Raw genomic sequence first — 27,650 nt, forward strand, 5'->3', positions numbered from 1 at the left:
CCTCCCACTCCCGCCTGGACCCCCTCCCACTCTCTCCGCTCCCGCACCGGCCCCCCTCCCACTCTCTCCGCTCCCACCCCGGCCCCCCTCCCACTCTCTCCGCTCCCGCCCCGGCCCCCCTCCCACTCTCTCCGCTCCCACCCCGGACCCCCTCCCACTCTCTCCGCTCCCGCCCCGGCCCCCCTCCCACTCTCTCCGCTCCCACCCCGGACCCCCTCCCACTCTCTCCGCTCCCGCCCCGGCCCCCCTCCCTCTCTCTCCACTCCCGTCCGGTCCCACTCTCTCCGCTCCCGCCCCGGACCCCCTCCCACTCTCTCCGCTCCCGCCCCGGACCCCCTCCCACTCTCTCCGCTCCCGCCGGTGGCGGGGTGGGGGGGGGGGGGATCTGCTGAGTGGCAGCAGCGTGGGGCCAATGGGCTGGGTGCCGGGGGCGGGATGTCCGCCCGGCCCGGCGCCGTGCGGAGGGGGCTGAGCCTCAGCCTGGCATTTCCCAGGCAGCAATGGATGCCAGTGTGGCTGGGATTGCAATGGAGCAGGGACTGAGATTGCAGCGGGCTCTCAGCAGCCAGCACTGAGCACCGGGGAGGAGGGGGGCGGGTAGAGAGCTGCCAAAAAAAAAAAAATACCCAAGAACAAAAAAAAACCCAAGCTGCTCCAAAGACCTGTCTGCAGCTCAAACCCCCTTTGCAACAAAAAAAAATAACAAAAGTGGGATGCGAATGCAAAAGTGCATTGAAGTGCTCCTGGTTTTTCCTCCATTGCACAGTGAGCCAGCATTTGCATCTCTCTGGCTGTTGTATTAACTTTCAGAACCATTGAAATTGAATGAGGAATTGACATGACTGCCTGGTGTTCAGTTGCTGCACAGTGTTGCGAGCTATTTGGCTCAGGAAGCTTGCTGCCCAAGTAGCCCTGCTTGCCTGGATAGCGGCTAGCCCCCCACCCAACCAACCAACCCGTGAGTGGTGTGTTATTGTGCTTTCCAAGGGCACTGTGCCTATTGTGATGTGTGCTTGTGCGGGAGAGGAGGGGGGTGGATAAGAGGGGAGGAGGGCGATTCGCTCTTGACTCGAGGCAGAACGAGTGAATGGGGCTGTGTGATGTTACAGGAGAGGCTTTTTTTTTTTGTGACTTACCATCGCATTGTCTGTCTGTGTGTGTGTGTGTCTCTCTCTCCCTCCCTTCCCACCTCCAAGTTGCAACATTTTTTGCCTGTGATCACTCACAACCGTGGTGGAAATAATTCCCCCACTGATTAATATCACGAACCCCCCCCCCCCCCCCCGCCCCACACCCCCTGGAAAAAAAAAGTCCAGGTGAAGTCACCTGGACAATAAGGGACATTGTTAGCCCCCTTGCTATTTTTTTCCATTGAGAGCAGCAGCTGTTTTTGAGAAATCGACCATTTCTAACATATGAATGAGACAGTGAGGTATTGTTTCTGTGTGAAACATTGTTGTTTTATATATATATGTTATGTAGGGAACAGTGTTATTTTTTTTTCCCCACTCCCAAGTCTATATTCAGTCACGGGCTCATATTTGAGGGTGCTGATAAGGTTGGCCTCGACAGCCCTGGGCAAGGGGTGGGGTGGGGATGAAAGGGGGGCAATGCTCCCGCTTGTTTGTCCCTGTGTTGGGAAGTGGGAGCATGTTGGTGCTGGCTAAGGATAGAATTGAGTTTGGCGGTGATGCACAGGACGACACTTGTCAACCATGCACCATTACACCCAATGCAGGAGTAGGGAAGGTTTAAATGCGATACAGAGGAGGCTGATGTTCTTGTATATTGTCTGGAGCGTATTGTGCATGACTGATGTTTCTGTGTGTTATACTGGCAGATCTTCCACGGCGCTGCTCGTGACCAGCTGGATGATGCACCGCTCTATAAAGACTGGGCTATTCGTCAAGGTACAGTAATACAAAATGTATGCATTTCAGTGTGATGTCAGGCATGTCCCGGTGATTGGCTGACCGGACCAAACGTGATCTTTGTTTGCTCGTGATAGGCAGAGTACAGACCACACTCAGCCAGTCCGCGTTTGCTAAAACACTTGCATTCCGATGCGATTCTGCAATGGAGCAGCACTTGTCGAGCAATCCTGAGTGCGCTGCACTAATAACTGACTTAAGATAATCAGTCAAGCTCGTAACAGTTACTGGAAGCGACATACGTTCGCCCGCAGGAACCCATCCTCCGCGAGCAAAAGGAACGTGTTTCTTTTATTCATTTATGGGATGTGAGCATCACTGGCTAGGCCGTGCATTTATTGTCCATCCCTCGTTGCCCTTCAGGAGGTAGTGGGGAGCTGCTGCCTTGAGGAGCTGCAGTCCATGTGGTGTAGGTACACCCATAGTGCTGTTTGAGATTTAATTCCAGGACTTTGACCCAGCGACAGTGAAGGACCGGCCGATATATTTTCAAGTCGGGGTGGTGAGTGGCTTGGAGGGGAACCTCCAGGTGGTGGGCTTCCCAGATTTCTGCTGCTCTTGCCCTTCTAGATAGTCGTGGTTATGGGTTTGGAAGGTGCTTCCTAAGGAGCATTGGTGAGTTCTTGCAGATGCCACTATTCTTCGGTGATAAAAAGATTGGGTGTTTGTGGAAGGAGTAGCAATCAAGCGGGGCTGCTTTGTCCTGGATGGTGTCGAGCTTTTTGAGTGTTGTTGGAGTTGCACTCATCCAGGCAAGTGGAGAGTATGCATCACACTCCTCACTTGTGCCTTGTAGATAGCTGACAGGATTTGGGGGTGTCAGGAGGTGAGTTGGGTCAGGAAGTGAGTTATTTGCTACAGGATTCCTAGCGTCTGCTCTGGTATTTATATGGTTAGTTCAGTTTCTGGTAACCCCAGGATGGTGATAGTGGATGTTGATCAAGTTTGTGTCCTTTTTTGAATTAACCTGGGAGCTTGTGGAGCTCATAGTTCCCCATGGCAACCCCTCAATCAATCAGAGTCGACTTATCAACCAGTCAATACCCTGCTCTCCCAGGCAGCACAATGGCACAGTGGTCAGCACTGCGGCCTCACAGCGCCAAGGGCCCGGGTACGATCGCGGCCCCGTATCACTGTCCGTGAGGAGTTTGCACATTCTCCCCGTGTCTGCGTGGATCTCACTCCCACAACCCAAAAAGATGTGCAGGGTAGGTGAATTAACCACGGTAGCATTAACCAGGGCAGCACGGTAGCCTTGTGGATAGCACAATTGCTTCACAGCTCCAGGGTCCCAGGTTCGATTCCGGCTTGGGTCACTGTCTGTGCGGAGTCTGCACATCCTCCCCTTGTGTGCGTGGGTTTCCTCCGGGTGCTCCGGTTTCCTCCCACAGTCCAAAGATGTGCAGGTTAGGTGGATTGGCCATGCTAAATAAATTACCCTTAGTGTCCAAAATTGCCCTTAGTGTTGGGTGGGGTTACTGGGTTATGGTGATAGGGTGGCGGTGTTGACCTTGGGTAGGGTGCTCTTTCCAAGAGCCAGTGCAGACTCGATGGGCCGAATGGCCTCCTTCTGCACTGTAAATTCTATGATAAATTCTATGAAAAAACCACGCTAAATTGCCCCGTAATTGGGGGGAAAAAAGAATTGGGTACTCTAAATCTTTTTTTAAACTTTTCTCCTGTGGTATAAATTGTTGTGATCGTTTGAAATTTGGTGTTCTTGCATTTGTCCTGGTGTGAGATGAAAAGCTTCTGCAACATGCCTCTCTTTTGGGCAATAATACGGAAGACATTAATCATCTGCTGAGGTAGATTTCTGACCACCAAACCTTAACTGTTTTCAAGTTTACAATAGTAGCCGAGTTTGAATTGTTTAATTGGGGAACATTCTGAATTAGGAAGTAATTTATTTTGGGTGCTGGATCAATGATCTCGAAAAAAAGATTGTTTTTCATCTGTGTTCAATTACGATCTCTAGTGTACAATAAATTCAAACTACGGAGTCAATTTCTTACATATTAGCATATTTTGCTTGGCACTGCTCATGGTGAGTGCTGTTTTAACGTGCAGGATGGTAGTATCATGTAATGCACAAAGTATTCTCGTAGAGAGGCATAAATGTCCTCTAAGGCCCCAGGAGCTGAGCTGCTGTTCAGTGCACACCAGTTGAGGTCACTCAGAGTTTAATTGTCATTCAGCCCATCAAGCCGGCACCACCACTCTATACGATCATAGCTGTTGGGACAATTCAATGCCTTTTACGCCCACTATCCCCATAACCCATTATGTTATTGTTAATCAGAAATCTACCAATCGCTTCCTTAAACATACTCAATGAACGAGCTTCCACAGCCCTATTTTGAAATTGTGCCCCTTGTTCTAGACTCTCTCTTCCCCCCCCCCCCCCCCCGCCCTAACCAAGGGGAACATCGTACCTGCATCAACATTATCTATAACTTTCAGTACTTTGTACGATTCAATGAGATCACCTCTCATTGTTTGAAATTCCAGAGACTACAGGCCCAGTTTTCCCCAATCCCTCTTCGGAAGACGGTCCGGAACAAGGGCAGCACGGTAGCACAGTGGTTAGCACAGTTGCTTCACAGCTCCAGGGTCCCGGGTTCGATTCCCGGCTTGGGTCACTGTCGGTGCGGAGTCTGCACGTTCTCCCCCGTGGCTGCGTGGGTTTCCTCCGATTTCCTCCCACAGGCCCCGAAAGACGTGCTTGTTAGGTGAATTGGACATTCTGCATTCTCCCTCAGTGTACCCGAACAGGCGCCGGAATTTGGCGACTAGGGGATTTTCACAGTAACTTCATTGCAGTGTTAATGTCAGCCTACTTGTGACAATAATAAAGATTATTATTATTATGATTATCATTAAACAAGTCTGGTGAACCTTTGTTGCGCTCCCTTCAAGACAATAATATCCTTTCTGTGGTAAGGGGACTAAAACTATACCCACCACTCCAGGTGGGGCCTAACCAAGCTCTTAAGCAATTGAAACAAGACGTCACTGCTCCTGTACTCCAATCCTCTCACGATAAAGGCTAACATTCCATTATCCTTTCTCATAGTATTCTGCATCTGCCTGTTAGCCTTCAGTGACTTATGGACAAGGACACACAGGTCCCTTTGTACATCTACACTTTTCAATTTCTTACCATTTAGGTTCCTCCTACCGAAGTGGACAACCTCACATTTCTCCGCATAATATTCCATCCACCATGTCTTTGCCCACTCACTAAGTCTGTCCAAATCCTCCTGTAGTTGCTTTACATCTTCCTCACAACGCACATTCCTGCCTAGCTTTGTCTCATCCGCGATCTTGGGAATATTTCATTTGGTCCCCACAGCCAAATCATCGAGATACATATTATATATTGTTCCTCATGATGCATTATATAGCACAAAGTGTGTAGGGAAAGGGAAAGTGCCTGCGAGGGTGGTAGAGGCGAGTTGCCTCACATCCATTAAAATGTACCTGGATGAGCACTTAGCACGGCACAACATTCAAGGCTATGGGCCAAGTGCTGGCAAATGGGATTTGGTAGGCCGGTCAGGTGTTTTTCATGTGTCTGTGCAGCCTCGGTGGGCCAAAGAGCCTCTTCTGCACTGTATTTTCTGTGATGCTGGATGTATTTGTGATGTTTACAACAACCTGTATTTATATAGCACCTTTAACATATGTCCCAAGGCGTTTCACAAGAGCATTCGGAAACATAATTTGACACACAAGGCAGGAGAATGGGAATGGGAAACATATTGTAGTATATATAAATGAGTTGGAGGAAAATGTAACTGGTCTGATTAGTAAGTTTGCAGACGACACAAAGGTTGGTGGAATTGCGGATAGCGATGAGGACTGTCAGAGGATACAGCAGGATTTAGATTGTTTGGCGAGATGGCAGATGGAGTTTAATCCGGACAAATGTGAGGTAATGCATTTTGGAAGGTCTAATGCAGGTAGGGAATATACAGTGAATGGTAGAACCCTCAAGAGTATTGAAAGTCAAAGAGATCAAGGAGTACAGGTCCACAGGTCACTGAAAGGGGCAACACAGGTGGAGAAGGTAGTCAAGAAGGCATACGGCATGCTTGCCTTCATTGGCCGGGGCATTGAGTATAAGAATTGGCAAGTCATGTTGCAGCTGTATAGAACCTTAGTTAGGCCACACTTGGAGTATAGTGTTCAATTGTGGTCGCCACACTACCAGAAGGATGTGGAGTCTTTAGAGAGGGTGCAGAAGAGATTTACCAGAATGTTGCCTGGTATGGAGGGCATTAGCTATGAGGAGCGGTTGAATAAACTCGGTTTGTTCTCACTGGAACGAAGGAGGTTGAGGGGCGACCTGATAGAGGTCTACAAAATTATGAGGGTCATAGACAGAGTGGATAGTCAGAGGCTTTTCCCCGGGGTAGAGGGGTCAATTACTAAGGGGCATAGGTTTAAGGTGAGAGGGGCAAGGTTTAGAGTAGATGTACGAGGCAAGTTTTTTACGCCGAGGGTAGTGGGTGCCTGGAACTCGCTACCGGAGGAGGTGGTGGAAGCAGGGACGATCGTGACATTTAAGGGGCATCTTGACAAATACATGAATAGGATGGGAATAGAGGGATATGGACCCAGGAAGTGTAGAAGATTGTAGTTTAGTCGGGCAGCATGGTCGGCACGGGCTTGGAGGGCCGAAGGGCCTGTTCCTGTGCTGTACATTTCTTTGTTCTTTGTATATCGGCCATGATTGAACAGTGGAGCAAACCCGATGGGCCGAATGGCCTAATTCTGCTCCTCTATCTTGTGGTCTTAACATTTCAAGTACATATGACCCTTCTTCAGAACTGATGAGGGAGAGAAACGCGATGGATTATTATGGTTGGGGGATGGGGCAGAATGGAAGGTCAGGGGTAGGTCAGAGGTAAGGAGAGATTGATAAAGTTGTCATGGGTACAAGACAAAGGAGTGTTAATGGTGCCATTAAGGACTGAAGAAGTACTAACAGACAAACAAAGCTAAGATAGCACATGCCAATATGAGGTCAAAGGAGATCATTGGGAGCAAAACGGAAAACAAAAAATATAATGTAAAGCCTCAGTAAAAGCACTGTGTGTGCTATTGGTCACCACATTATATGAACACAAGAAATAGGAGAAGACCACTCGGCCCATCGAGCCTGCCCTGCCATTCAGTACGATCATGGCTAATCCTGGGCTTTAACTCCCATTTTCCTGCCCACTCCCCATGTCCCTTAATTCCCCAAGAGACCAAAAATCTGTCTGCCCCAGCCTTAAATGTATTCAACGATGGAACATCCACAGATCCACAACCCTTACAAATTTCTCCTCATCTCATTCCTAAATAATCGGCCCCTTATTCCAGAGCTGTGACCTCCGTTAATAGTAACTTAGGTGCAAGGGTAGGCTACACAGCCCCTCAAACCTGCTCCGCCATTCAATGAGATCGATCTGTGGCCTAATTACCTTTGACCCATATCCCTTAATACCTTTGCTTAGACCTCCCCTTGACGAATCCGTGCTGACTCAGTCCTATTATACCTTGCACTTCTATGTACTCCTCATCCTTAATAATGAATTTTAAAATCTAATTTTTATATAAATTTGAAGTGCCCAATTCTTTTTTTCCCAATTAAGAAGCAACTTAGCGTGGCCAATCCACCTACCCTGCACATCTTTTTGGGGTGCGGGAGTGAGTTCCACGCAGACAAGGGGAGAATGTGCAAACTCCACACGGACAGTGACCCGGGATCGGGATCGATCCCGGGGCCCTCAGTGCCATGAGGCAGCAGTGCTAACCACTGCACCACCGTGCCGCCCTTATAGACTCTAAAAGCTTACCAACAACCAAAGTCAGGCTAACCAGCCTACAATTTCCTGTTTTCTGCCTCCCTCCCTTCTTAAACAGCGGTGTTACATTAGCCACTTTCCAGTCCTCTGGGACCCTCCCTGCCTCCAGTGATTCCTAAAAGATCACCGTCAATGCCTCCACAGTCTCCTCAGCTATCTCTTTTAGGACCCTGGGGTGTAGTCGATCTGGTCCAGGTGATTTATCCACCTTCAGACCTTTCAGTTTCCCCAGAGCCTTCTCCTTCGTGATGGCCACTACACTCACCTCTGCCCCCTGATTCTCCCGGAGCTCTGGCATCCCACTGGTGTCTTCCACCGTGAAGACTGATGCAAATTACCCATTCAGCTCCTCTGCCATTTCTTTGTTTCCTATTACTACTTCTCCAGTCACATTTTCCAGTGGTCCTATGTCTATTTTTGGCTCTCTTACCTTTCCAAGAAAAACTTTTGCAACCTTCTTTTGTATTACTAGCTAGCTACACTCCTATTACATCTTCTCCCCCCTTATTGCTTTTTAAGTTGTCCTTTGCTCGCTTTTAAAAGCATCTCAATCCCCTGGCTTCCCACTAATCCTCGCCACATTGTATGCTTTTTCTTTTTCTTTTATGCTGGCCTTGACTTCCCTCGTTCTCCCCTTAGCCTGATTCCTCCTCCTTGGGATGAATTTCGATTGTGCCTCCCAAAATGTATCTAACTCAGATTTAAAATGAATAACTGTGCGAGCATCAATTGCCATTTGTGGAAGAGAGTTCCTAACCTCTACTACCTTTTGAGTGTAGATCTGCTTCCTAACATCTCTCCTGAATGGTCTGGTCTTAGTGTTTAGACTATGCCCCAATTCTAGAATCTCCAACCAGTGGAAAGTCTATCTTGATCTACCCGGTCTGTTCCTTTTAATGTTTCGAAGACTTCGAAAGGCCGTATAGAGTTCAGAGATGAGATTCCCAAGTGTATTGCCTAGTCATGCGCGCTGTGCCACAAAAGTAGCTCCTTGGTTCATTGTGGTGATTCACGGGGGTGGGGTTTGGGCGAGGATGCAGGTCCCAAACCCACCTAAGCTGGAACAGAAATTGAACCTGTGCTGTTGCCCTTATTCCGAACTACGCACCTTTCATCTAGCCAGCTGAGCTAACCGCACCTCCCCCTCCACTTCCCCCCGACTGCCGAGTATAGCGAATTAAATATGAAGAAACCCTCCTTAAAAATTGGATCCTCGTTTGTTGCGACGCCGTGTATGGGGTGATATGATTCAAATGGCCAATTCCGAAAGGATCGCGAGCCAGGCCTGGGGGGAGCTCTCTGTTTTCCGGTTGTTGAGGGGGTCATGAATCAACTTAAATGGAACAGAAGGCAGGAGAGACTTATTTTACACAGGGAGTTATGAGGCTGCAGATTGCCGAGTTAGTGGTTCAGGCAGAAATGATGGTAATATTGAAGATACGTGTACTGATGGGAGCGGTACAGTAAATGTGATCAGGATCATGTACTGGGATGGGGGAGGGCAAACACCAACAAGGGCAGGTTTGGGCTGAATGGTCTTTCTCCAATCTGTGTCGCCACTCTGTGAGTCCCAACTCGATATCTTGTTAGCCATGATTAGCTCTTATCGATAAAGCCTCGCCTTCCCCAAGCCACAAAGCAGCAAGGTCAGATTTCCGTTCCCCGTTGACTGTCAGCAAGACCATTTGTAGGGATTCATTGCTCCTAAGTCGCTGAAGAGAGATGTGTGATTGAATCTTTTCATCTTTGCAAGAGTCTACCCTCGAGCCTGCTCCACCGATCAATAAGATCATGGCTGTTCTGATTGTAACCTCCCGCCTACCCCCGATAACCATTCACCCCCTTGCCAGTCAAGAATCTATCCATCTCTGCCGTAAGAGGATTCTGGATGAAATCTGCCAGCCGCAACACGCCTGACTCGGGACATGACGAGGCCCGACAGAGCTCGCTACGCCCTGCGCGATCCCGTTAGATCTCTCGAGATGTCACGATCTTTGTGGGTGGGATTCAAATCTGCATATTCAAGCGCGCAGTGAGCACACTGGAACATGCACTTGCGGAGTTAGCCAAGGCCTGGGATCTAAGCCCTGCGCCTCGGAGACCCCAGAGCGGGCACCGGTTAGCACTTGTCTCCAACACCGTGGACCGGACGTGCCGGCACTTGGGGGTGTCTCCCGGGCGATCGGGGACCCCTGGGTGGTCGGGCTCTGGCCAGGGTTGTACCCTGGCACTGTCACCCTGGAGTGCCACCCGCGGCAGTGCCATCTGGGTGCCAGCCTGGCATTGCCGGGGTGCTCAGGTCGCACCTCCAGCCTGGCAGGGTCAACTCTTGGCAGGTTGTGAGGCTGCGGTGGGGGGGGGGGTCTTGTGATGAAGCTCAATAGTGCAGGACATGGGACTGAGTGCGGCCTCGGTGGGGCATTCCTCGCCGAGGCCCCGAAATGAAGCAAGCGTCCCGTTCGATAGCAAGTCCGTTCTTGGCGCTGCCATGCCAGGAAACACCCGGCTAACTGCACTCGACACGGGACCCTGTTTCACCTCCATTGAATTGTGTCTTCTGCTTCCACTGGCAAAGAAAATCAATAGCCGTTCAATTCAGGTAAGGTTAGGACTCTGGGGGAGGGGGGGATGCATTGGGGGCTGGCAACGGATTAAAAATCTGGTCAAAAGAATTACCGGAATCACCAGACCATAAGGCGCAGCAGGACTTTCAAAAGGAAATTTTTGGGTGTCAGTTCCAGACCATAGAATGCATGGCAATTGGAGGATATTTTTCCCCCACAGAAAGTGCACCCTCTGGTCCAGGAAATGTACCATTTTGTGGCACTGAGAGGATGGGGCCGGGTGAGCGCCCCGTGCAATTATTAAGATGGCCACTAGGTGGGGTGTGTTTGGCTCATCTTTTTGTTGACTTTGACCTCCGCCCTCACTCTTTAACTATGAATGCCCTCCGAAATGACCTTAGCAAGCCACTGAGATTTTTATTTACAATTAGTTCTCAGGGATGTGCGACCCCTGTCGTTTTCTCATCGTTTTTTAAAAGATTCACTCAGGAGGTGTGGGCGTCGCAGGCTAGGCTCAGCATTTGTTGCCCCATCCCTAATTGCCCTTGAGAAGTGGCGGTGAGCAGCCATCTTGAACCCGCTGCAGTCCATGTGGTGTAGGTACACCCACAGTGCTGTTAGGGAGGGAGTTCCAGGGTTTTGCCCCAGTGACAGTGAAGGAACGGCCGATATATTCCCAAATCAGGATGGTGAGTGACTTGGAGGGGAATCTCCAGGTGGTGGGGTTCCAGGGGTTGAGGGGGGGGGGGGCACTCGCCGTGCATGGGATCAGCGACCCGGCCGAAATATCCGGAGAGAATTGGGAAATGTGATTTCATAGAACTTACTTCACAGAATTTACAGTGCAGAAGGAGGCCATTCGGCCCATCGAGTCTGCACCAGCCCTTGGAGAGAGCACCCTACCCAAGCCCACACCTCCACCCTATTCCTGTAACCCAGTAACCCCATCCCACCTAGTGGACACTAAGGGGCAATTTAGCGCGGCCAATCCACCTAACCCGCACATCTTTGGACTGTGGGAGGAAACCGGAGCACCCGGAGGAAACCCACGCAGACACGGGGAGAACGTGCAGACTCCGCACAGACAGTGACCCAAGCCGGGAATCGAACCCGGGACCCTGGAGCTGTGAAGCAACTGTGCTAACCACTGTGCTACCGTGCTGCCCTCTCTCCGGAGCGATTGCCTTTCCCGGGTTTCTCCGCCCCTCCCCTCTTTAAAGATGGTGCCCCGATCTCTGTGGAGCCGGTTGCCTGCTCTATCAGACCCCACCCCGCCAGACTGATAGCATAAACCACATCCACTCTTTTTTAAAAATGGCTGAATATCTGGAGAGAAAATGGCTCTGTGCAACTGTACAGTCGCACACCAGCTTACAGTCTGAGCCTGACATTTTGCCAAAAACTGGTAAGACTCCGCCCCAGGTATCTGCTGCCCTTGTCCTCCTCGATGGTAGTGGTCATGGGTTTGGACGGTGTTGTCGAAGGAGGCTGGTGAGTTGTTGCAGTGCATCTTGTAGATGGTACACACGGCTGCCCCTATGCGTCGGCGGTGGAGGGAGTGAATGTTTGTTGTTGGGGTGCCAATCAAGCGGGGCTGCTTTGTCCTGGATGGCGCCGAGCTTCTTGAGTGTTGTTGGAGCTGCACTCATCCAGACACTCCTGACTTATGGCTTTGGGCTGGCACGGTAGCACAGTGGCTAGCCTCGTTGCTTCACAGCGCCAGGGTCCCAGGTTCGATTCCCGGCTTGGGGTCACTGCCTGTGCGGAGTCTGCACGTTCTCCCCGTGTCTGCGTGGGTTTCCTCCGGGTTCCTCCCACAAGACGTGATGCTAGGTAATTTGGACATTCTGAATTCTCCTTCCGTGTACCCGAACAGGCGCCGGAATGTGGCGACTAGGGGCTTTTCACAGTAACTTTTTTGAAGTGTTAACGTAAGCCTACTTGTGACAATAATAAAGATTATTATTATTTGGGGAGTCAGGAGGTGAGTTGTTCACCGCAGAAGTCCAAGGCTCTGTATGGCTGGGTCCAGTTCAGTCAATGGTAACCGCCCCAGGATGTCAATGGATCAGGTACAGGACAAACGTGTCACACGCTCCCTCCTGCAAGACTCTTGTGGTCTTTGTAGCTCGCTTGCAATTTGGAGGACTCTGATTGCGATGTCCGGTGTGGAACTGGCGCTTGCAGATCTGAAATATCCCAGACTCTGTGCCAAATGATGTATGGTTGTTAATCGGGCTTAGATCTGGGCAAACCTGTCGGCAGAGATGGAGGGAATGATGGGAGCACCCATTGGCGGTGATTTATATCTAAGGTGACCCAAGTCAAGAGTGAGTTATGGTCAGTGCGAAGTTTGGCATGTAAGCCATGTCCCACAGGTTTTGACACTGTGCTCTATTTACAGTAAGTGTTAAAGGTTAATTAGACAAAGGTGTAAAAATGTCAGGTTTAATGATGCACGATACTCCTTTGTGGATTGGTTCTAGTGGAGCTGAAGGCAGGGAAGTGCTAATTAACTTATAAAAATATAGTACGGATTTTCTTTTTCTGGCTCCTTCTCTCTGCTCCAAGTCCTTCACTTGGAAATCTTTCAGTATCTCCATGACTGTTCTCCCCTTCAGCTTGCGAGGAAAGAAATATTTGCGTTTATATAGCACCTCTTCACGGAGTCAGAGTTTAGTCACTGTTGCAATGTGGAAACACAGTAGCCAATTACCACTCACTTTGCCCTCTGACAGTGCCAGGATTACACTGGGAGCATCCGGTTAGATGACTGTGTTCTTGTCCTTGAAATAGAATTATAGAATCCATACAATGCAGAAGGAGGCCATTCAGCCCATCGAGTCTGCACCAAACCTCTGAAAGAGGACCCCACCTAGGCCCACTCCCCCCGCCCTATCCCCGCAACCCCACCTAACCTGTTAGCAATGTTAGCATGTCCAATCCACCTATCATGGGCATCTTTGGACTGTAGGAGGAGACCGGAGAACCCGGAGGAAACCCACGCAGACGCAGGGAGAAAGTGCAGATTCCACACAGACAGTCCCAAGGCCGGGCTTGAACCCGAGCCCCTGGTTCCGTGAGGCAGCAGTGCTAACCACCGTGCTACTGTGTCGCCCCGGACTTGAGCCTTTCGCCTTCTGGCTGAGAGGCAAAACGCTGCTACCCACGGAGCCAACGCTGTGACATTCGGGTCGGGATTCTCCCGCCGTTGGGATTCTCTGCTCCCGTCGGCAGCGCAGCCCCGCCCGTGGGCTTCCCGGTGGCGTGCAGGTGTCCGCAGTGGGGAAATCCCATTGACGAGCGGTGGGAACGGAGAATTCCTCCGCCAGCGAACGGCGCGTCGCTGAGAAACATGCGGCTGGGGGGCAGGAGAATCTAGCCCTCGGGTGACGTCGGGGATCCAGACGGTGAGTGAGGACGCACAATCACAAGCGAGAGGGATTTGCCTCGACCCTTATCACGCCTGTGATTTCTGCGAGTTTGACAAATACCCGTTTAGCAACAGGGGCAGCAGCAACCTTTTACTGTGAGTGAAGGGCGGCGCAGTGGTTAGCACTGCTGCCTCACGGTGCCAAGGTCCCGGGTTCGATTCTGGGTCACTGTCCGTGTGGAGTTTGCACATTCTCCCCGTGTCCGCGTGGGTTTCGCCCCCACAACCCAAAGATGTGCAGGGTAGGTGGATTGACCACGCTAAATTGCCCCTTAATTGGAAAAAATGAATTGGGTACTCTAAATTTATAAAGAAAAACTGTGAGTGCAGCTGGAAAGTTACGGGAACAGCGTTTGTAAGTACAATACTAATTTAAGTGAGCATGGTACCGATGTTTGTAAGCTATCGATGGCAAAGTGTTTGTAAGTACTGATTTAACGTAAGGGGGGCAGGGTACCGATGTTCAAACGTTTATCAATGTCACAGTAAACTGTAACATCACAGTTGTGAGCCTTATACGTTTTCTCCACCCGGACAACCTTAGCTTTAGGAGTATAAGGTTCACATGCCGTCAGGAGCATTAGCCCAGGTGGGCTGCCCCAGTCTCTGAAGTAGGCCTTGAACCCACCACCTTCTGGCTTAGGCGAGAGATTGTTACCCAATGAGCTGTGGCATTTCAGAACTCGGCACTGAGTTTTCTGAGGACTATCAGCATCTTCCAGAAACCGAACTGGACCAGCCATTTAGGTACTGTGCCTACCAGAGCAGGCCAGAGGCTGGGAATCCTGCAGCCAATAAGTCGCTCCCTAAAACCTGTCCACCATCTACAAGGCACAAGTCAGGAGTGTAGAATACTCCCCACTTGCCTGGATGAGCGCAGCTCCAACAACACTCCAGAAGCTCAACACTATTCGGGACAAAGCAATCCACCTAATTTTTTTTAAAAAATAACTTTTATTGAAATGTTCACAAAATATCAACAACAAAATACAGAAAGAAAAGAACAACCCCCACCCCCGGTATACATAAATAATAAATTAACAGCCAGCATCAACACAAAAGCAAATATACACGTCCACTCACGGAAAACGAACAACCCCCCCCCGGGTTGCTGCTGGTCATCTTCTAACCAGTCCACCTAATTGACACCCCTTCCATAAACATTCAAACCCTCCACCCCCGATGCACAGTTGCAACCGTGTGTACTATAGTAGTGTAAGGCTCCTTATACTACTATCTAGAAGGATCAGATACCTGGGAACACCACCACCTGGATGTTCCTGTCCAAGCCAAATATATCGGCTTCACTGTCGCCGAGTCAAAATTCTGGAATTCCCTCCCTAACAGCACGGTGGGCGTGCCTACACCTCCGGGACTGCAGCGGCTCAAGAAGGCGGCTCACCACCACCGCCTCAAGGGGCAATTAGGGATGGGCAACACATGCAGGCCTAGCCGGCGACGCCCACATCCCACGAATGAATAAAACGAAAGGAGACTGGATATGTGGAATGGGTAGCGTGAGCCCGACCGTCCAGCCCTCAATATATACACACACACACACACACACACACACACACACGTCGTTTGTCGGGATTGGTTAGAAGGGTAAGAGCTTTACTTTCCTCTTTCATTTCTCTTGGTTGCTGAGGACAGTAGGAAACTTGCCCTCACTGATATATCAGAATCGCAGAATAATACAGTGCAGAGGAGGCCCTTCGGCCCATCGAGTCTGCACCGACGCATGAAAAACACCTGACCTGCCCACCTAATCCCATTTGCCACCACTTGGCCCATAGCCTAGAATGTTGTGACGCGCCAAGTGCTCATCCAGGTACTTTTTAAAGGATGTGAGGCTACCCGCCTCTACCCCCCTCCCAGGCAATGCGTTCCAGACCGTCACCACCCTCTGGGTAAGATCGTTTTCCCTTAAATCCCCCCTAAAACCTCCTACCGCTGACCTTGAACTTGCATCCCCCTCGTGACTGACCCTTCACCTAAGGGGAACAGCTGCTCCCTATCCACCCTGTCCAGGCCCCTCATAATCTTGCACACCTCGATCAGGCCGCCCCTCGGTCTTTCTGCTCCAGCGAAAACAACCCGAGCCTCTCCAAAACTCTTCATAACTTAAATGTTCCATCCCAGGAAACATTCCGGTGAATCGCCTCTGCACCCCCTCCGGTGCAATCACATCCTTCCTATAATGTGGCGACCAGAATTGCACACAGTGCTCCAGCTGTGGCCTCACCAAAGTTCTATACAACTCCAACATGACCTCCCTGCTTGTGTAATCTATGCCTCGATTGATGAAGGCAAGTGTCCCAGATGCCTTTTTCACCACTGTGTTAACCTGCCCTTCCGCCTTCAGAGATCTATGGACAAACACGTCAAGGTCCCTTTGTTTCTTGGAACTTCCCAGTGTCGGGCCATTCATTGAATACTTCCTTGTCGCATTTGTCCTTCCAAAGTGTATCGCCTCACACTTTCAGGGTTAAATTCCATCTGCCATTCTCTGCCCATTTGCCCATCCCGTCTATATCTTCCTGTAACCCAAGAAACTCAACCTCACTGTTAACCACCCGGCCAATCTTTGTGTCATCCGCAAACTTAGTCATCTATGTTGTTTATATAAATGACAACAACAGGGGTCCCAGCACGGATCCCTGTGGGATACTGGCTTCCGGTCACTAAAGCAGCCGTCTGCCTTCACCCGAAGCCCACATTCCTGATGGGTTCTCAATGTGACGTCTCCAGATTTGGCTGCCGCCTCTTGACCTGCTGGTGCTACACTAAATCTGTGTTTTTGTTTCTCCGTTCAATATTCAGTCGCCCTCCCGTGCGTCAGCAGAAGCGAGCAAGGAGGCAGCCGCAAGGCACTCTGGGCAGAAAGACGACCCCAGAGCTGGAGTGGTACCATTGGCAAAGCCCACTTGAAGTATCTTCGGAATTGACTCGGGTGCGCTTCCCGTCGACGATCCGGTCAGCCGCTCCGCGTTCCGGACCACGGTCTGAGGTTTGAGCCAATCGACGATGCACTCCAGAGGAAGGACTTTTATTTCCCCGGCGACAGAAAATGCTGGAAACACTCAGTGGATCATCTGTGGGGAGAGAAAACGGAGTTAGCGTCTTGGGTTGACGGCCCCTCTTGCGGGCGGGACGGAGAAGTCAGCGGACAACAGGAAAAAACAAGTCCGTTGAGCTCGGGCGGGAATTCTCGGCCCCAGAGCAGGCGTGACCAGAAAGTCCCGCGTGATGACTCTGTTTCTCTCTCCACTGGCCTGCTGAGTATTTCCAGGATTTTCCATTTTTATTTCAGGATTTCCAGCATCTCCAGTATTTTGCTCTTTTTTTAATAACTCCTATGGCACCTCCCATGACCCCGGGATGCCCCGAAGCACTTAACGGTTGACAAAGTACTTTGCAAGTGTAGGAAACGCGGTGCCAATTTGTGCGCAGGAAGCTCCCCTTCAAACAGCGGTGTGACGATGACTCGATCGTCTCTTTGTATAATGTCGATGGAGGGCGAAATATGGTCGCCAAGAAACCACGGAGAACTCCCCTGTTCTTCCTTAAAATAGTGCTGGGAGGCCGGATTGAGCCTCGGAAGACAGCACCTCTGGCAGTGCGGCATCCCTTGATGGTTGTGTTAGAATGTCTGCCAAAACTATGTGCTCAAGCCTCTTGGGTGAGATATTCTAGCTCTGAGGCGCTGAGGCCTAATGTTTAAAATGGAGGTTGCCTTTTTTGGGCCTCATTTGGATAGAAATTGTCTCTGTGGCCGAGATCGTTCAGTCCCGCCGATGGTGCACCTCCGCCTCGAATTTTCCGAGGCGGATTCAATGGGAAATCCCATTGACAACAGCGGGACCAGAAGATCAGGCCAATACCGGGCCACCTCCCACTGCCGCGATACATGTCGCGGGGAGGCCAGAGAATCCCGCTCTGTATTTTTTTAACCCAGGTGAAATTTCCCTTATTGTCCTTCGAAGTGAGTTCCACTTGGGGGGGAAAAAAATGGAATCCAATCGTTGCAAAGCTTGTGGTCAGATTTTTCTCCTCTCAATAGTTGAATGACTAACTTGTGCAAACAAACCTTTGCCATTGTACACTTGGTCAATGGTAGGCTGGATACTGAGGCAGTTCATCCAAGAGGTATAACCTGATCCCGAACCAGTGACCTCTACTAGAAATACAGGCAGAAATCATGGGGAAGGCAGTGGCATAGTGGTGCTGTCACTGGACTAGTAATCTAGGGACCCAGAGTAATGCTGTGGGGATCCGGGTTCGAATCCCATCAAGGCCGATGGTGACTTCAATAAAAATCTGGAATTAAAATTTCGAAACTATTGTTGTAAGAAGCCATCTGGTTCTATTGTCCCTTTAGGGAAAGAAAGGAATCTGCAGTCCTTAACCTGGTCTGGCCTACATGTGACTCCAGACCCTTTAATAGACTCTCTAAGGCCATCTGCGGTCAAGGGCAGTTGCTAGCAATGCCCATATCCCATGAAAAGATTTGGCTTAGCTGTGATGCACCCTTGGTCGAACAGCTTCAATACCAGGTGTGGTGAATTAGTTGAGGTAAGAAATCAGTATTAGTCAGGAAATGGTGTTGGGGAAACTGATGGGAGTGAAGGCTGATAAATCCCCAGGGCCTGATAATCTTCATCCCAGCGTACATAAAGAAGTGGCTCGAGAACTAGTGGATGCATTGGCGGTCACCTTCCAGGATTCTATAGGCTCTGGAACAGTTCTTGCAGATTGGAGGGTAGCTAATGTAACTCTACTATTTAAAAAGGGAGGCAGAAAGAAAACAGGGCATTGTTAACCAGCCAACCTGACATCGGGGGTGGGGAAAATTCTACAGTCCATGATAAAAGAGATAATAACTGAGCATTTGGAAAACAGAGGCAGGATCGGACGGAATCAGCATGGATTTATGAAGGGGAATTCATGTTTGACAAATCTACCGGAATTCTTGGAGGATGTAACCAGTAGAGTTGCTTATTGTCACAAGTAGGCTTCAAATGAAATTACTGTGAAAAGCTCCTAGTCGCCACATTCCTCCGCCTGTTGGGGAGGCTGGTACGGGAATTGAACCGTGCTGCTGGCCTGCTTGAAAAGCCAGCTATTTAGCCCAGTGTGCTAAACCAGCCTCCTGTAACTAGTAGAGTTGATGAGGGTGGGCTAGTGGATGTGGTTTATTTGGACTTTCAGAAGTCCCTTATAAGAGTTAAAATTAAATGTAAAGTTAAAGTGCATGCAATTGGGGCTAGTGTATTGAGATGGATAGAAAACTGGTTGGCAGACAGGAAACAAAGATTAGGAATAAAGGGGTCTTTTTCCAAATGGCAGGTAGTGACTAGTGGGGTACCGCAAGGATCAGTGCTAGAACCCCAGCGATGGTGGCGGCATGCGGCACAGTGGTTAGCACTGGGACTGCGGCGCTGAGGAGCCGGGTTCAAATCCCGGCCCTGGGTCACTGTCCATGTGGAGTTTACAAATTCTCCCCGTGTCTGTGTGGGTTTCACCCCCACAACCTAACGATGTGCATGTTAGGTGGATTGGTACGTTAAATTGCCTCTTAATTGGGAAAAAAATAATAATAATTGGGTACTCCAAATAAAATAAAACAACAGAACCCCAGCTATTCACAATATATATTAATGATTTAGATGAGGGAACTAAATGTAACATCTCCAAATTTGCAGATGACACCAAGTTGGGTGGGAGGGTGAGCTGTGAGGAGGATGCAGAGATTCTTTAGTGTGATTTGGACAAGTTGAGTGAGGGGACAAATGCATGGCAGATGCAGCATAATGTGGATAAATGTGGGGTTATCCACTTGGTAGCAAAAACAGGAAGGCAGATTACTATCTGAATGGCTATAAATTTAAATAAGGGAGCGTGCAACAAGACCTGGGTGTCCTCGTACACCAGTCACTGAAAATAAGCATGCAGATGCAGCAGGCCGTAAAGAAGGTAAATGGTATATTGGCCTTCATAGCGAGAGGATTCACATTCAGGAGCAGGGAGAGGGGATCTCATAGAAACCTATAAAATTCTAACAGGACTAGACAGGGTAGATGCAGAAAGGATGTTTCCGATGGTGCGGGGTGTCCAGAACCAGGGGTCACAATCTGACGATACGGGGTAGACCATTTAGGACTGATGTGAGGAGAAATTTCTTCACCCAGAGAGTGGTGGGCCTGTGGAACCATAGAAATTAGTTCAGGCCAAAACATTGTATGTTTTCAACAAGCAGTTAGATACAAGACTTCGGGCTAAAGGGATCTAAGGATGTAAGAGGAAGGCTGGATCAGGCTATTGAGTTGGATGAACAGCCATGACCATAATGAATGGTGTAGCAGGCCTGAATGGCCTCTTCCTGCCTCTATGTAACAGAACTCAAAAAATAGGAAATGCTCGGCAGGTCAGTCAGCCTCTGGAGAGGAGGAAGGAGGAGGTGGAGGTTAACATTTCAAGTTGTTAACTTTTTTTCAAAGGCCACCTAGACACTGTAGCCTTAAAGAACACACGTTTGCACTTTGGCAACAATACCTTTGTGTTTCGCATCTTTCTATTCGGAGGAAACATTGTATTCTCTGACCTTTAGAGCAGCGCAGAGGGAGATCTGCTTGCAATATGTCTGAAAATCGGTCACATTGTTCTGCTGCACTTGAAGCATTGGTAGCCAGTGCTAGCCTCCCGTAAGCACGAGAAAATAGGCAGCCATTTGAGACGAGGTAAGAATGACGGCAGCTATGAGAGAATCCGGTGTAGGCTGAAGATGCTCGTTAGTCTCTTAGAGCCGTGAAGGTTTACAAAATGATGAGGGGAAGACATCGAGTGGACAGGATGAAATTGTTTCCCTGGGTGGAGAATTCGAGAACCAGGGGACATCGATTCAAGACAAGTCGCAGAAGGTGGAGAGGGGACATGAGGAATAACATTTTTACACAGAGGGCAGTGGGAGTCTGGAACTCGCTGCCCGAGTTGGTGGTGGAGGCAGAGACCCTAAACTCTTTTTAAAAAGTACCTGGATCTGCACCGTAAATGCTGTAACTACAGGGTTATAGACCGGGGGCAGGAAGTTGAGATTAAATAATTTAATAATCTTTAGTGTCACAAGTAGGCTTACATTAACACTGCAATGAAGTTACTGTGAAAAGCCCCGAGTCGCCACATTCCGGCGCCTGTTCGGGTACACGGAGGGAGAATTCAGAATGTCCAATTCACCGAACAAGCACGTCTTTCGGGACTTGTGGGAGGAAACCGGAGCACCCAGAGGAAACCCACGCCGACACGGGGAGAACGTGCAGTCTCCGCACAGACGGTGATCCAAGCTGGGAATCGAACCCGGGACCCTGAAGCAGTGAAGCAACAGTGCTACCGGGCGCCTGGGTGTCCTCGGGCTGGCATGGACAAGATGGGCAGAATGGCCTCCTTCAGTGCTCTTAACTTTTCTATGATTCTAGGTGTTGAAAATACTGAGAGGGTTCAATGGAGCCACTGGGCACCGCTTCCCACTGCGTGTCGGTGACCAGATTTAAGATGATTAGCGAGAGAACCGGAGAGGAGATGGGGAATTTTCATGGTTCTTTGTTGTTAAGGGGATTCTCTGGCCTCGCCACAGCGAATGGGAGATTTGGCTGAGCGCCAAACTCTCCTTCCTTGCGAGCGGCGGAGGCAGGGCCGCAACGCAACAGGGAATTCCTGCCAATGTCTGGAACCCACTGCCTGAAAATGCTGTATTGGGAATCGTTTCAATAATAGGCTTCCAAGGGGAATTCGGGTATGTACAATACTGAAAAATGGGGAAAATAAATCATCAGGGCTGAGATCAGGGAAGGGAGGGGGATGGGACCATCTGGATAGACCTTTCAATGGGCTGCCGCAGCCCTTTGAACCCAATAGTCATCTCTGGGTTAACGTTGGAAGTGGGTGTGGTTAGCACTGTTGCTGCACAGCTCCAGGAAACCGGGTTCGATTCCCGACTTGGGTCACTGTCCGTGCGGAGTCTGCATGTTCTCCCCGTGTCTGCGTGGGTTTCCTCCGGTTTCCTCCTACAGGTCCCGAAAAAGGTGCTTGTTAGGTGAATTGGACATTCTGAATTCTTCCTCCGTGTGCCCGAACAGGTGCCAGAGTGTGGTGACTAGGGGATTTTTACAGTAACTTCATTGCAGTGTTAATGTAAGCCTACTTGTGACATCAATAAAGATTGTTATTAGGGGGATCTGAGCGCATATAAAAACTGTTCACCCTGAGTCGTTGGGGGGGGGGGAATGAGAGGAATCTATGCCGTTGCTCTGTAGCCTCTGAAATAAAGCTGAGTTAAGAAAGAGACTGGCCTCCGATTCATCCGTTCCTCAGTCTGTGACCTGTGCGATTGGCATTCTGTGCTGAGTAATGCCACGAGAATTGGTGATGTGGTAAACAGCGAGGAGGAAGGCCTTAGATTGCAGGGCGACATAGACGGGCTGGTCAGACGGGCAGAACAATGGCAAATGCAATTTAACCCTGAAAAGTGTGAGGTGATGCATCTTGGGAGGACTAACAAGGCAAGGGAAATATACAATGAGCGGTCGGACACTAGGAAGTACAGAGGACCAGAGGAATTCATGTCCATAGATCCCTGAAGGCAGCAGGACATGGAGATAACGTGAGTAAGAAGGCAGATGGGATACTTGCCTTGATAAGCTGACGCATAGAAGATAAGAGCAGGGAGGTTATGATGGAGCTGTATAAAATGCTCATGAGACCACAGCTGGAGTATGTGTGCAGTTCTCGTCGCCACACTATCGGAAGGATGTGATTGCAGTGGAGAGGGTGCAGAGGAGATTCACCAGGTTGCTGCCTGGGCTGGAGCGTTTCAGCTTTGAAGAGAGGCTGGTCAGGCTGGGGCTGTTCTCCTCCGAGCAGAGAAGGCTGAGGGGGGACCTGATCGAGGTGTACAAAATTATGACGGACAGAGATAGGGTGAAGAGGAAGAAACTTCTCATCTTAGCATAGGGGGCATAGATTTAAGGTAAGGGGAAGGGGGTGTAGAGGGGATTTGAGGGGAAACCTTTTCACCCAGAGGGGGGTGGGAATCCGGAATTCGCTGCCTGATAGGGTGGGAGAGGCGGGAACCCTCACAACGCTCAAGGAGTATTTAGATGAGCACTTGAAGCGCCATGGCACGCAAGGGTACGGACCGAGAGCTGGAATACGGGATTAGAATATTTCATAGAATTTACAGTGCAGAAGGAGGCCATTCGGCCCATCGAGTCTGCACCGGCTCTTGGAAAGAGCACCCTACCCAAGCCCACACCTCCACCCTATCCCCGTAACCTAATAACCCCACCCAACTCTAAGGGCAATTTTGGACACTAAGGGCAATTTAGTATGGCCAATCCACCTAACCTGCACATCTTTGGACGGTGGGAGGAATCAGGAGCACCCGGGGGAAACCCACGCGCACACCGGGGAGAACGTGCAGACTCCGCACAGGCAGTGACCCAAGCCGGGAATCGAACCTGGGACCCTGGAGCTGTGAAACCATTGTGCTAACCACTATGCTACCGTGCTGCGCTTGATGGCTGGCGCAGACACGGTGGGCTGAAGTGCCTCTTTCTGTGCTGTAAAACTCTATGACTCTAATGTCTGCACCCTGCATGACTTCATAAAGAGGCACTTTATTGTGTTCTTTTTTTGGAGAGAGAGAGAGGAATTGTGGGATATGTTGGGAGGAAAAGGAAATGGGCTGGTAGGCCCGAGCGCGAGGGTTGTTCGGCCGAAAGGGAATTCTGACGATCTCAATGTTTTGTCTTCCAGCCGCAAAGGAACTGCGATCGTAAAGTGTAAACCGCTTTGCGAAGGGGCCCCAGCTGCTTCATCACTTCAATGGAGAAGAGTAGTAACCAGGAACTAATAGCATGGGACGAGGAAATGCAGACCAATGTCAACAAGGGGTTTTGCAGCCCAGATGATGTTCTGAATCTGTCTGGTGATCAGGTGGACAATGTCGGGCCTCCATGCCACGCTTCAGGAGGCGAGGCCAACACCGGTTTTGGCCGTTATGTGAGCGGCCGGGAGGAGAGACGCGAGCAACCCCTCCGTGCCGAGAGCGAGATGGGTGCCGACCATCCGATGAGGGCTCCTCTGAGCTTGGGGGCAAAGATGGAATACGAAAGCCCGTTTGTGGACTCCTCTCCTGGCGGTGAACCAGTCAGTCCGCCAGAGCAGCACGCCAACCTTGGGCAGGCAGAAGCAACAGGCTCCGGAGAGGGACCAGTCGTCACCGAGCTTGGGCATGTCCCTACACACTCCGCCCTCCCTGAGGACTTGAGGACTCCTGCTGAGAATGCGGGCGACCATATGAGCGTGAGTTCTTTTTCCTCTTGCCTGCCAGAGACTATTTTAGATGGGATAAACATGAACGTGTCAGAAGTAGGAGGCCCGGGGTTGTTGGCAACTTATACCCAAAAGGAGCAGGGCATCCATACGGCAAATACCGTTCAGAGCACTGCCGTTGGTCAAATATTGTATGGCTTCGATTTAGCATGTGAACGAGATGGAGACCAATATACGTCCTTGGACCAGTTGACGTACGAGTACGATGTGGCTTGTGAAGAGGAGGAGGTGCAGTATACTTCGTTAGACCCCGTTTCCTACAGCTTTGATGTATCCTGCGAGGCTGATGATGATTTGAACACTTCGGTCGATCCGATGTCGTACGAGTTTGAAGTGTCTTGCACAAGAGACGACGATGAGATGGTCTGTTTTAGCCAAAGCGCCCTCGACAGTGGCAAAACCGCAGACGCTCCGGCCCCAGGTACTGACAACGGAAAGGCTATCAATGATGTGCACTGCGCTCTCCCGTCATGGGCTGACGCAGAGCTGGTCGTCGGGCCACTTGGGCATCAAACCAATGCCGGGTGCTCTGCCGCTGTTTCGCCCTTGAGGAACGAAGGCAGCTGCAAGAAGGTGGCCGTGACTGAGATTCCTGTCGACATTCCTGGAGACCAAATGCCGCCGATGGAAGAGGTTCATCGAACGGAACAAGCTCTGGCAAGTTTGGGGAAGGATTGTATTCCTGGTAAGTCAAAAGGATGCATTGCAGAATTTGCTTGGTGTACATTCACACCTGCCAGAGCGGGCATGTCTTGTCTTGTAGCCAACAGTGGACATGCCCGATGCCGTTACCAGCAGTACGAAATATCTCCCTTCGTTTTGTTTGGGGTTTTTTCCTTTCAGTCCTTTCCCGCCCACCCCACTCCCACAGCCTTGCATTAGTAGATACAGAATACCGCCCGCTTTCGCCACGCCATTATGCTTGCCTAGTCATATGAGCGTTGGCTGCAGAGAACATGACAGCCCTGGATCCCGTTCACCCTGATGTCTAAACCAGGCACGGCCGGATGGCAGTGCCGAGTGAGAGCTGGGACTGTACATCCTTTCCTTTTGTAATTAGGAGACGGGCGGAGACCTTCTATTATAGCCCAAGCTGAGATTGGCCAATTCACTGTGGGCGCCTGTCCGGTCTAGGGCCCAGCTGCTAGAACACATTGAACTATTGGAGAAAACAATCGTAAGGATTGGTCGTTCTGAGAGATGACAGTCCCGATCAGTGGCAGGAGTGCTCCCTGACTGGGGAAGTGATCACATTATATTGAAGGTAAGTGGATCACCAGATAAGGGCAGCACGGTAGCACAGTGGTTAGCACAATTGCTTCACAGCTCCAGGGTACCAGGTTCGATTCCGGCTTGGGTCACTGTCTGTGTGGAGTCTGCACATCCTCCCCGTGTGTGCGTGGGTTTCCTCCGGGTGCTCCGGTTTCCTCCCACAGTCCAAAGATGTGCAGGTTAGGTGGATTGGCCACGATAAATTGCCCTGAGTGTCCAAAATTGCCCTTAGTGTTGGGTGGGGTTACTGGGTTATGGGGATAGTGTGGAGGTGTGGACCTTGGGTAGGGTGCTCTTTCCAAGAACCGGTGCAGACTCGATGGGCCGAATGGCCTCCTTCTGCACTGTAAATTCTATGATAACACTTCCCGTGTGATCTCCTGGACTGGTTCCAAGCATCAGGTCGAATTTTCCAGAGTTGTGTTTTTTACCCCCGCCGGTATTGGTTGTTTTTTCCTTTTTGCATCTCTCAGGGGATCACCTAGCTGCGAGAGGTTGTACGAGATATTAACCACGTCCTAAGATCCCCGTTGAGACCGATAACGTTTTGAACCGCTGGACAAAGCTGTCACTTCTTTAAAACTTTTACTGTAACAAACCAACTAAAATCAAAAGTTAAATGTCACTTTAAGTAATCAATACAGCTTAGATACGCCTCACGCCATTACAAGAACTCGCATGATGTCAGGCACATAAGCAATATCACATGAAATCTCACAGTCTTTCCATCTCAGCCTTTGTTTTTGGGGGATCTCTCGCTCCCCATCCAATAGTTCAGGTCTGTGAGTTGCCTTGCTCAATTCAATACCTTGCCTTGCAGCTGTATCCTGTCCAAAGTCCCCTGACACGATTACCATTGACAAGACACACAACCAAGAGTCCCCTCTCACTTTGGTCACAACAGTCCTGGTGGCAGAGAAGCCAAAGAGACTCCTTTTTCTGGCAACAGTGAGATAGAAACACTGGGTATGGTCCAATCCCCAGTCCCTCAACTCTCTTGCCATTCCTCCCTTCAGTATTCTGTCCTTTCCACGGCCTCCGATCTATTCTCAGAACCCTGCATCAACATCAGGATGCATAGATACATAGAACATGCAGTGCAGAAGGAGGCCATTCGGCCCATTGAGTCTGCACCGACCCACTTAAGCCCTCACTTCCACCCTATGCCCATAACCCAATAACCCCTCCTCATCTTTTTGGACACTTAAGGGCAATGTAGCATGGCCAATCCACCTAACGTCTTTGGAGTGTGGGAGGAAACCGGAGCTCCCGGAGGAAACCCATGCAGACACGGGGAGAACAGACAGTCACCCAGCGGGGAATCGAACCTGGGACCCTGGCGCTGTGAAGCCTCGGTGCTTGCCACGTGTGCTACCGTGCTGCCCTAGGTTTAGGATCTGTCCTAAAACTACCAAACAGGAAACTGTTCCATTTGGGGAGAACCTTGCTTATTTCCTCTTCATACGAACAGTGTGTTCTGAAATGCCAAACAGGGAAAATAGGCTAACCCATCCCCACTGCAATTAGCTTTCTATTTACCCTTTGCTCCTTCGCTGTTCATTCCCCCATGGAAACACATTGGGCATTTCTTGGGACCCAGTAATGGGTGAGGCAGTATCCAGAGGACAGACGTTTAAGATAATTGGCAAAACAACCAGAGGTGAGATGAAACAGAAGGTTTTTCTGTCGCGAGTTGCTATGATCAGGAATGAGCTGCTTTAAAGAGCGGTGGACTTGATGATAAAAGGGAACTAGATGGAGGGTTGAAGAGGGAAATGTTTGCAAGACAAAGGGGAAGTAGGAAGGACATGGGAGGAATTGAATAGCTCTTTCAAAGTGCTGACAGAAGCACGATGGGCTGAGTGGCTTCCTGGTGTACCGGATGATTCTCGAAACAGGCAGTCTGTCTGAGAGTGGCCACAATGTCTGTAGTGCCATTCAGGCCAAGGTCACAAGCTGGAATATTGTGAACAGTTTTGGTCCCCTCATCGAAGGAAAGCACTGGAGGCAGTCCAATGACGGTTCCGGGAATGGATGGATTTTCTTATGAGGAGAGGTTGAGTAGGTTGGGGCCTGTGCTCGCTGGAGTTTAGAATGAGAGGGGCGACCTTATTGAGACATATCGGATTCTCAGGGGGGGTCGGCAGGATCGATGCTGAGAGGCTGTTTCCCCTTGTGGGAGAGTCTAGGACCAGAGGGCAGA

The 27,650-nt window shown here is 50.2% G+C and overlaps 1 protein-coding gene across 3 annotated transcripts in view; it reads left to right on the top strand.

The window, feature by feature from the left end:
• Positions 1–475: 475 nt before the first annotated feature.
• Positions 476–27,650, top strand: part of LOC140403303 (uncharacterized) — a 215,796-nt gene continuing 188,621 nt past the window's right edge. The window contains exons 1-4 of one of the 3 annotated variants that reach the window (XM_072491129.1): positions 476–958; positions 1,841–1,910; positions 16,610–16,796; positions 23,597–24,860. In XM_072491129.1, coding sequence (XP_072347230.1) covers positions 23,666–24,860 — 1,195 coding nt within the window. In that variant the 5' untranslated portion in view covers positions 476–958; positions 1,841–1,910; positions 16,610–16,796; positions 23,597–23,665. The remainder of the gene's footprint in view (positions 959–1,840; positions 1,911–16,609; positions 16,797–23,596; positions 24,861–27,650) is intronic. The other 2 variants (XM_072491131.1, XM_072491130.1) reach the window with 2 other exon arrangements.

Source organism: Scyliorhinus torazame, chromosome 27, assembly GCF_047496885.1.
Source record: "Scyliorhinus torazame isolate Kashiwa2021f chromosome 27, sScyTor2.1, whole genome shotgun sequence".
In the NCBI taxonomy this organism is placed as follows: domain Eukaryota; kingdom Metazoa; phylum Chordata; class Chondrichthyes; order Carcharhiniformes; family Scyliorhinidae; genus Scyliorhinus; species Scyliorhinus torazame.